The sequence below is a fragment of the Lolium rigidum genome, chromosome 6 (genome assembly GCF_022539505.1).
Source record: "Lolium rigidum isolate FL_2022 chromosome 6, APGP_CSIRO_Lrig_0.1, whole genome shotgun sequence".
Taxonomy (NCBI): Eukaryota; Viridiplantae; Streptophyta; class Magnoliopsida; order Poales; family Poaceae; genus Lolium; species Lolium rigidum.
Window position 1 is genome coordinate 297,196,811 of NC_061513.1, and position 10,810 is coordinate 297,207,620.

General features: G+C 43.7%; 2 protein-coding genes and 1 pseudogene across 2 annotated transcripts; 2 read left to right on the forward strand and 1 right to left on the reverse strand.

Moving 5' to 3' along the window:
* Positions 1 to 255: 255 nt before the first annotated feature.
* LOC124666390 lies at positions 256 to 701 on the reverse strand (annotated as a pseudogene).
* Positions 702 to 1,277: 576 nt separating this feature from the next.
* Positions 1,278 to 1,723, forward strand: LOC124666192 (16.9 kDa class I heat shock protein 1-like). Its single transcript, XM_047203538.1, has one exon. It carries the CDS (start codon positions 1,278 to 1,280, stop codon positions 1,713 to 1,715), a length of 438 nt encoding a protein of 145 aa, XP_047059494.1. The 3' UTR covers positions 1,716 to 1,723.
* Positions 1,724 to 5,997: 4,274 nt separating this feature from the next.
* On the forward strand, positions 5,998 to 6,453 carry LOC124661909 (16.9 kDa class I heat shock protein 1-like). Its single transcript, XM_047199795.1, has one exon. It carries the CDS (start codon positions 5,998 to 6,000, stop codon positions 6,451 to 6,453), a length of 456 nt encoding a protein of 151 aa, XP_047055751.1.
* The last annotated feature ends 4,357 nt before the right edge of the window (positions 6,454 to 10,810 follow it).

The following is a 10,810-nucleotide window of genomic DNA, read 5'->3' on the forward strand; positions in this document are numbered from 1 at the left end:
TTAGGTATAGTTGTCACCACTCAAACCTAAAAAGGGTTTCATGCACAAGGTCAGAGGTTGCAAATTATAAAACCAAACGATTTATTCTTCTTTATTTTCGACAAACTGGGCCATGATCACACGAGTATAGAACTGAAAGATACATAAGACATTGGTACACAACTACGCATGACTCAATGACGAAAAAGTAAAAACGGCAGCAGATGGGTGTATTCGCACACACATCAACCCAGCTTGTCCTCATGGCGGGCACGTTCAACCAGAGATTTCGATGGCCTTGACCTCGGGCTTCTTGATCTCTGCTTTGGGCACGGTGACGGTGAGCACGCCATTCTCCAGCCCGGCTTTCACCTCCTCCACCTTGGCGTTCTCCGGGAGGCGGAAGCGCCTGACGAACTTGCCACTGCTGCGCTCCATGCGGTGCCACTTGTCGTTGTTCTCCTCCTTCTCCTTTGCGTGTTCGCCGCTGACGACGAGCATGTTGCCGTCCTCCACTTCCACCTTAACCTCCTCCTTCTTCACGCCAGGAAGATCAGCCTTGAAGACATGTGCCTCTAGGGTCTCCTTCCAGTCCATCTGAGCGTTCACGAAGGCAGCGTTGTCGGAATCAGATGCTGCCGGGATGATGGAGCGGAACGCATTGAAGGGATCGACCTGTCGGCGAATGGGTCGAATACGTTGTTCCGCCTCACAATCGACATGGTTGTGACTTGGTGTTGCTTAGGTATGTGCGAGGGGAAAATTATGGGGATCGAAGAGATGTTGGCTGCTCTAGTCCTTGATGTGATTCGCACTGGCTTGAGTTGAGATGAGATGGAGCGGTGGCGAGGCGAGGTACTTATAATGTCGTCGGGTGCCGGTCGTGAAGCATCCCGAGTTCTCTCGAGTCGACCAGCGTTTGGTTCTGTTTTCCTTTCCAGCTCAGCTTTGCTACTCTTTCTTTCTAATTTCAGCCCAGGAAGGGCCTACTGAGTTCTGGAGCACTCTCCAGCCTGCGATTGGTGAGTGGGCCTTGCCCTTTTTTTCTTGCTGCACATTTCGGGCACCATGGAGACGAGTCTGGAATGGACTGGTCCTGTGTGGGGAACTCGGGAAAAAACAGAGAAATCGGGGTGCGTCGCGATCGGGTCCTTGGTGCTCCTTTGACGAGTATAAATATACTTCCTCGCGCTTGAGATGAAACCAACAGAGAAGATCACAATTTCATATAGCGCATATATATCGATTCAAAACATACACTCGCAGTCAGTCACCCACAGAAATCGAAGCCAACAACAATGTCGATCGTTAGGCGCTGCCCCTTCGCCGATCTCTGGGTCGACCCATTCGACGGCTTCTGCTCCATCGTTCCAGCATCCTGGGATTCCGAAACAGCCGGCTTTGCAAACGCTCGGGTGGACTGGAAGGAGACGCCGGAGGCGCACGTTTTCAAGGCCGACCTCCCCGGAGTGAAGAAGGATCAGATCAAGGTTGAGGTGGAAGACGGCAACGTTCTCGTCGTCAGCGGCGAGCGCACCAAGGAGAAGGAGGACAAAAAGGAAAAGTGGCACCGCGTGGAGCGCAGCAGCGGGAAGTTCGTGAGGCGCTTTCAGCTGCCGGAGAACGCCAAGATGGAGGAGGTGAAGGCCGGGCTGGAGGACGGTGTGCTCACCATCACCGTGCCCAAAGTTGAGATCAAGAAACCCGAGGTGAAGGCCATCGAGATCTCCGGCTAAATGTGTGTGATCGATCAGTGTCAGTCCCAGCTTGATTCGCCGCAGTTCTATCGTGTTATTGTGGAGTCGTACGTACTATGTACTACTAGTTGTGTATCCTTCCTTGGTCACCAGTGTGTGCTGGTGTGGTGTGATCGTCTTCCAGTCCCGTGAGAAATAAAATCGGGGGGTGTATCAGGTGGAAACGTTCAGATCCTGAAAATCTGCAAATTTTCACTCAGATCCGTTGGATCATGTACCAATGGTTCTGATCTGGAGTGAGCCTAGTCTGTGTCCTTTTACAAGTAAACGCCCGCAGCCACAACTAATAGTTTGCAGTCAGGCCCTTCATTGATGTTCTCCTTGACAAAATCAGGTTCGCCAGTACAGTAGGTGTCTCACCTTCCTGGACCTTGCAGCAGCGTGCATCTTGCAGCAGGGCGAGGACCAAGCAGCGTGCGGCAGCGGAGAAATGAGGCCGCAAAACTGCCCAGCAAGGACCGCGAACTGCCTCGCGCTGGCGAGCTGGGCTTGGCCGGCTTGGGCAGCGTCGCCATGGCGGTCGTGCTCAGATCGGGACCGGGGAGAGATGAGAGAGATGGGGAATTCGTTTGCTGTACAGGACACAGAGGGACAGGGACTAAGGTGAGAGAGGAATAGATCTGTAGGGGTTCTGTACAAAGTGCACGGTGGCTGACGGGTACGACGAGATCTGACCACTTGTTGCTGATCTGATGGCTATGGCGGGCATTTGCAGATTTGCAGAAACTGAGGCATTTTCAGGTGATACGTTCCCAATCAAATCGTTTGGAGATGTTTTTACCTTTTGTTGCATATGCAAGAGAGTTTTCCAGTTTGTATGGATTGTAAGAGGCAAGGGAAATGGCACTTCGTGACTACTTTTACAATGGTTAGATTCAGAAAGTACAAAATACACGTCGCAAAAAGGGCTTCCGAGTTCAAACCGAGAACAAAAGCAGAGCTTCAGCCAGGTAAAAGTACTCCTCAAATTTATGTTGCCTCTAAGACAGCCCGTCCAGTGCATGGTCTAAAAGCATCTCCAGCCGCGTCCTCCAAGATATTTGGGGCGCGTTGGATTTTTTTTTTTGTTTCCAGCCATGCGCCCCAAAAGCACTTTCTGTCTGGCGCAGTCCAATATGATGTTCTGTGTTTTGAGCCTGTGTCCGGTCCACATGGAATGCTCCGGACACGCCGGACACAGCAAGAAGCGAGGCGAGGAGTGGCGGGACCGACGTGTCAGCGACTCACGAACAGACGCTCAACCGTCGCCTACCTGGCGACGGTGCAATTGCAAGGAAGGGGAACCGTCGCCAACCTGGCGACGATGCAATTGTCGGGAAGGGGAACCGTCGCAGTGGCAACCATGTCGATCGACACGGTGAACTGCCAAAATGGAAAGCGAACTCCGCGGAAAAGCAACTGCAACTCTCTTCGATATCTGCGCCGACATTCATCTGTGATCAATAAGAACCCTATGCATAGGCTTTCCGATCTATAACCGGCTGGCGCCATTCATCTCACCATGAGCAACCTCTCTTTGGCATCGAATTAGAGAGAGTGATAGAGAGGAGGAGGGGAGGGTCGGATCTTGGCCTCCATGACCAGATCGCCTCCGTACTGCTGCTCTTTCTGGCGGTTTGTGGATGGCTTCGAGCCACCATGGCCCCAAGCCGTACATAGTCGAGGGGGGACGTGGTGAGAGTCGGATCTGCGCGGTGGTGATGGTGACGACCGGATCCGGCGGCTGGCGTGAGGAGGCGATGGAGGGGGAGGCGGCTGGATGCGGGAGGAGGCGTAGATGGTGGGTTGCGGAGGCGAAGGGGTGGGGTGCGGGAGCGGGAGGCATCGATCAAAGGCAGACGAAACGAGCGACGTCGTGCGGTTGCACGACCAGAACGACGAAAAGGGTTTGACGTAAGGGTGAGACCATGTTCCGACTTTTTTTTTTCGTGGACCTGCGTTAAAAAGGAAGGTGAGATAATGTTCCGATTTTATTTTTCGTGGGCATGTGGGATTGCTGTGATATTGTACGAGTAGTAATTCTTGATGGATCGCATGCACATATTGCTTTACCGTCCCGATTGATTTCCATATATTCATCCAGTGATTGATCACATGTCGCCATATTTTTAGAAAGTGAACGGCCTGTCGTGACGGATGGCTGGATGGCAAGCGAAAGATGTTTAGTAAGATTGGACGGTCAAAATGTCTTCAATATTTGACATCAAACATTTTTGACGACGTACCAACTCGAATATAATAGTAAAGATATCACAAAGCGGATATCCAACCTAGGTGGTATCTGCCATCATGTGAACTTTTTTTAATGCTAAAACTAATATATTAAAGGTAGAACACAGTTACAACATATGACATACAACTCGTACTCTGAAAAGCAGAGATAAAACAAGTGCCTAACTGCACACAATTGAAAGTTGGAACTGAGAACACAATTGTTGATGCCGAAGAACACAATTAGAGCCTGCCAGGGGTCCGTTGAGAATTCGAACAAAAAACCTGCAATTGTCTTCTCCATGGGCCTCTTGCAACCTCGTCAACCGTAGAGCTAGCGGCTCAACCAGCAATCGCGTTGGTAGGCGCATTTGAGGTTGAGGATTGAGCTGTAGATCTAGAGGATGCCTCACCGACCTCAAATCAAAGGGATCTTCGCCGCTGAATCTAGGGAGCGACATCGGAGACTCTCTCATCTGTCTCCGGCGAATACACCTGAGCGGCACGAAGAAAGCAAGGACAGCATGATCAGCAACTTGACAAGGAAGCAAAATGTGGCAGCAAGACTGCAATTGTATCATATCCATCTCTTTAGCCATCAGTAAACAACGAGCACAAGCACTGTGATGATAATCAATGGAAACCGACATTAGCATGGTGATTCTGAAGCCATTCAGAGATAAGATGATCACCGCGAGAATGTGGCCAGTTGCAAGGTTAGACTCAAATCTTTTCCTTGCACTTGTCGACTGACCTTTGCAGCAATCTAAATCGCGAACATGATGACCATAGTAATTCAGGGTCTGTGGCTTACAAATCTTTCATGGGCAGATGTGGAAGATGTGGGCAGCATCATTTTCTTGTAGAGAGATGGAGTAATTCTTCCCCTGAGCTTGTCATCTTCAGGCTCTCGTGATTTAGTGGACCAAATTCTATACAAAACAAGTAATCAATATATTATTTTCTAATTTGTGTGCCATAAAATATTTATCATTACAATAATTTTATTGCTAAGCTATATAAAACATCGTGACTATCAAACTTTAGACTTAATTATCCACACTATGCTGATTTGATTATTATTAGGACATATAACAAGAATTATCATTTCCATCCATGTGGCCTTCCTCAGTGGCGAAGCCACATGTAAGCTGTATAGTCAGCTGACTACACATTTTTAGGGGTATACAAGTAAAATTAGTGTAGAAATAATGAAATTTTAGTCTAAATAAATACATTTGACAACACAACTTTGAAATGACTACACAAGTTTAAAGTTCTGGCACCGCCACTGGCCTTCCTGATGCCTTTGTTTATGTTGCTCCTGGCATTTATGACAAACTTTGTGAAATGTGAATCTAGAGGGTCTACTCAATTTAACGGATTAACCAAATTGACATGACCTTTCAAGTTCATTCCAAACTTGTTAAATAAGTCTGCATTATGCGATGGAACTATTTTGCAGATTACTCTTTTATATAACTAAAATATGCATACTTTTACGTTCCTTAGAAAATAAGGTGGGGAGGTCGTATTTGTTAGATGATTAGATGGTTCCCTGAATTGCCAAAAAAAAGTGAAGCACCAAATTTTCATGTATTTTTTTTATCTAATACTGGCTTGAGTCGGGTACATATAACGTGTTGAAGTGTTGGCTGTGAATTATCTAGAGTTCTCTCCAGTCGATGAGCTAAATCTGCTTCCCTCGCTTTTTTACGTTCTAGAGCACTCTGTTATGTGCCGTTGGTGGGTGCGTTGGGTGGGCCTGTCATTTTGCTTGGATGCACAATTCCAGTACCCAAGAGCATCCTGGACTAGTCTAGAGTCCCTTTCTAGAAGAGGACATGGAGAAGCCAGAGGACTCCAGATGCATCACGAGAGCGCACGGTCCATATACTCCTTGACGAAGCTATAAATAGACTGGCTCACACTTCAGCTGACACAAACCGAGAATTGAGCGAATTCAGGTAGAGCATAGCATTCGATTCGAATCAGGCACTTGCAAACACTTCCGCCGAGCAGAAACCGAAGTATCGCCAAGCCACCAACCATGTCGATTGTGAGGCGCAACAACGTGTTCGATCCTTTCTCCTTCGATCTCTGGGCTGATCCTTTCGACGCCTTCCGCTCCATCGTCCCGGCAGCCTCTGGCAACAGCGAGACGGCCGCGTTCGCCAACGCCCGCGTGGACTGGAAGGAGACCCCCGAGGCACATGTCTTCAAGGCCGATCTCCCCGGCGTGAAGAAGGAGGAGGTCAAGGTGGAGGTGGAGGATGGCAACGTGCTCGTCGTCAGCGGCGAGCGTAGCAGGGAGAAGGAGGACAAGAACGACAAGTGGCACCACGTCGAGCGCAGCAGTGGCAAGTTCGTTAGGCGCTTCCGCCTGCCGGAGAACACCAAGGTGGAGGAGGTGAAGGCCGGGCTGGAGAACGGCGTGCTCACCGTCACCGTGCCTAAGGTTGAGGTCAAGAAGCCCGAGGTCAAGGCCATCGACATCTCTGGTTGAGCGTGTATGCGATGATCCTCATCTTGGCCGATGTCTATGCGAGTACACCCATTTGCCGCGGTTGTGTCCTGTTAGTGTGGAGTCCAATGTAGTTGTGTACCGAACTCTTTTGTATCATTCAGTTGTACTCATGTGATCGTTTCTCAGTTTCTGAAGAATAAATAAGAAACAAATCGGTTGGACTTGAGTTCGGTTCATAGTTTGACAACATTTACAATATGCAGGACGGCTTTCGAGTGTGGATTGTGAGAACTAAGGAAAATGACGCTCCCTGTTTCCTCAAACAGTTGATTGCTCTTGTTCAGATTCAGAAGTGGTAGCATGAGACAAGGACATGAGATTGCAGCAAAGTATTGTTATTTCCAACTAGCACAGGGGCCCTCGCAAATGCGAGAGCATCACCTGTAGTACTTTAAGTTTATTTATTATTTATTTCTTGATTCTACAAACTCTTTTCATCTCATTTACTTCCTTGGTCATTGAAAACACATGATTTTTAGATATGGATATATTCCTAAATGCTTCACTTCGAGACTATTATATTGCCCATGATTATATTTCTAAGAAAAAAAATTATGATAAAATAATTTGACGAAAATAATTCATTATTTTACCATGAAACATCTTGACCTTATTGATCACTATTCATATAGTCATATGGAGTATGTCTGCCGGATAGCTGGGAAATCAAAGTAATCAGTTATTGAAGCGCGTTGTGTCAAGCTAGGTATGCAAATAGGAATCGTACATCCTCATAGACTTAGTACATGGAAGAACATTATGTGTTAACCTATTTCGGTCATTGGCCATAGTCTAGCTAGGTACTTACATACATGATAGAATCGTCTGATCGTCAAGCTATATACGTACACGCGAGAGGACATCACAGGTGGACAGAGTGGGTACCAATAAGAACATATTTTGCGAGAGGATGAGAGATATGTAAAATAGTGCGATCAATATGTACATATTCAAATATTTTTGTAGAAGGAAACAAATCATGGCATACAACCAACAAAAAATACAAACATTTGAAACCGTTGAGTACTTCTTTAAGAAATATTTGAATTTCTATTCACGTCTATTGACTTGCTGAAGTTTATTTTATTTACAACCTTCTAAGATTAGTAGAAGCAAAAAAAAAATCATGTTATACAACCAAATTATTTGAGAAACGTTTGAATAGTTGACTCACTTCTTCGAGAAACATTTGAATTTATGTTCACAGCTCCAAATCATTTTATACAGCCAAATTTTTTGACAAACGATTTGAATCGCGGACTAATTAACTTCTTTGAGAAAAGTTTAAATTTTTGTTCACATCTTATGACTCTCTGAGGTTTATTTTGTTTACTGTCATTTAATATTAGTAGAAGGAAAAAAAGTTCACATGTTATACAACCAATTTTTTTTTGAAAAATGTTTGAATCGCTGACTAACTTAATTGAGAAACGTTTGAATTTATGTTCGCCGGTGCTGACTCACTGAGGTTTATTTTGTTTTACAACTATTTGATATCCGTTTTTCTTACATAAAGATACTACTATATAACTTTCCGTGGTGGCACACACAACTTAGTTCACACGTGATAAAACCATTTAAAAAAACATTTGAATCGCTGACTTTGTTCTTTGAGAAACGTTTAAATTTATGTTCGTAGGTGCTAACTCGCAGAGGTTTATTTTGTTGACAACAATTTGAGGTCAGTTTTGTTTACGTAAAGATATACTATATAACTTTCCTGTTGGCACACAACATAAATAGGTAAGTATATAATAGGTTGGGTTGGTTTCTTCTCGTGCACGTGTCTCTTGCCTAGGTATGTAAAATATCAATATGAGTTAAAAGGAAAGATGGGATGTCATATGTACGTACGGTTTTTTTTTCTTTATTTTTTTCTTTCCTATGGATGGTCGCGTGTACGTGACATATTTTATATGTCTATAAATTGTGCACGTACATGTTACGTAAAATCCTTAAATCTTAGCCATTAAACTTATAGATCTAACGACTAAAATAATTCTAATGATGTGGATCAACGTGGTGTCTCTATTTTAGACCATGTATCTTGCTTTTAGTATATAATAGATAAAATAATAAGTATACTCTAACTGTTCAAACAAAATTTTCAGCTTTTCCATCGTCATAGTTTTTTCATCGGATATGTCAGAAATAAGAAGGAAAAAAGTTGTAGCACTTTGACAACACCCACAAAATAAACAAATGTGTCTATACAATAGATCCTTATTTTGTCATAGCAAATCACCAAGACCGCGCATCCCGGAGGTGAGCTTTGTGTTACAAGGACGGAGGTGAGCTTTGTGTTACAAGGACCTACTGTAACGCACCTCTTTTTGGCTGACGACACTGTAGTGTTTTGGAGGCCACCATAGAAAGTCTCTTGGCCTGAGCAAGGTGCTGCAAGTTTATGAGGAGGGTTTTCGACAAACAGAAATCCTCTATTTACTTTGGGAAGAGATCCCAGGCTGATCCTAAGACCGAACTAAAGGACACAATTGGTATTGCTTGTGATGCCCTATCAACACTTAAAATTTTAAATTATATTTTTATTTTATTAGTATTTCATTTAAATAATTAAATCATTATTTCTAAATGAATTCAAATTCACAATTAAACTTAAAAGCAACATAGAACAAGGGGGATAACATAAAACAATCAATTAAGCATGACATCATCATAGCATGATTTGAACATTTAGTTTGGAGTAGTGGTAGTTGAGCCGAGCAACTTATAACCCAACTTAATTAAGCTGATGAGCTCTTAAGATGTTCACTCTTTTACTTCCGCTAGTTGTTAAGATGTTTCAAGTAGAATATGAGGTTGAGTGGTATCGTGACTAGACCGATGATGATATTGAAGAATTTATACACTTTTGGCTTGTAACAATAAGTATGTAATATCCAGAACTTTAATGTTTCTTTTGTACCACTACGAGGGATGCAATATTTGCAGATAAGTACTTCCACAACTATTATATCAACGACTTACATACTACAACATGCAGAATGCTCGATTCCCACCGATAGAGGACAACAAGACAACCTGTGGAGGGAGGAGTTATGGACTGGTGGACGTGGTGAGGGAGGAGCCGATTGCTTTCCAAGTTTTTTTTTTCACGGTTGCTTTCCAAGTTATTTGTTAAAGGAAAATGAAGAGATATTTTGGTCTGTTAGTTTCTTCCCAAATTAGTTCAAATTCTGTGTTTGTAGTAATTGGATGGAGGTAAATAATATATTCATTGATTGATGGACAGGATAAATCTCCAAGTGCATGCATAGAGAGAGAGAGAGAGAGAGGCCGGGCGATTGGGCGGCTTTGATTCTCTCAATGTAAAGTGGATGTTTTTTTTGGAAATTTACAATCCTCGTTTCTCTGACGTTTGTCGTTTTAAGTGACGTACCATCCACAATTAACATTTAATAATAATGATTTGGCGCAACTTTGAGAAAATTGACAACGAATTCTACATATTGTAACTAATTTCATATTATATTTCAAAATGAATGCAACCTAGATAATATTTGGCACAGTCAACCGTTTCAGTCTTGTTGGAGTTTAAAGAATCGAATCATGTGCATGACCTCGTGCCACGTTGTCGTTAGCTTATTTTCCTTATTTGTATGGCGGAAAATGCTTTTATATATACTCTACTCTAATGTTATTGCTAACTAGCTATATAAAACATCATGACTATCAAAATTCAAACTTAATTATCCACATAATGCTTATTTAATGATTATAAATGGATGTGGAACAAGATATTAACATTTCCATCCACCTTGCCATCACACATCCTTGCTCCTGAAATTTACTGTGCGAAGTGTGAATCCGTAAGGGCTTCTCAAGGATTAACCAAATTGGCCCGCCCTTTCGAGTTCATTTCAAACTTGTTAAATAAACCTGAATCATGCGGCCAAACTATGTTTGGGTTCATTCTTTTATGTAACTAAGACACGCATACTTATGTACGGTTTTTCCCTAGATTGAAAACAAGGTGGGGATGTCATATTTGTTATATGATTAGGGCAGTTCCATGAATTTCTGAAAAAATGCGACGAATAAAATTTACATGATTTGATTTCTCTTATACTGGATTGAGTCGAGACGATCGGGTACCTATATCGTGTTGAAATATTGGTGGTGAAGTATCTAGAGTTCTCTCCGGTCGTTGAGCTAAATCTGTTTCCTTTTTTTTTCACCCTAAAAATGTACTTTCTACGTTCTAGATCACTCTCTCGTAGTCTTGTGTGCTATTGGTGGGTGGGCCGGTATTGCTTGTATGCACAATTCCTGCACCCAGGAACTTCCTGGGTAGTCTAGCTCCACGCAACCGACG

Excerpts from the sequence above, each read along its gene's own strand:
- LOC124666192 (XM_047203538.1), top strand. The coding sequence starts at position 1,278 with ATGTCGATCGTTAGGCGCTGCCCCTTCGCCGATCTCTGGGTCGACCCA.
- LOC124661909 (XM_047199795.1), top strand. The coding sequence starts at position 5,998 with ATGTCGATTGTGAGGCGCAACAACGTGTTCGATCCTTTCTCCTTCGAT.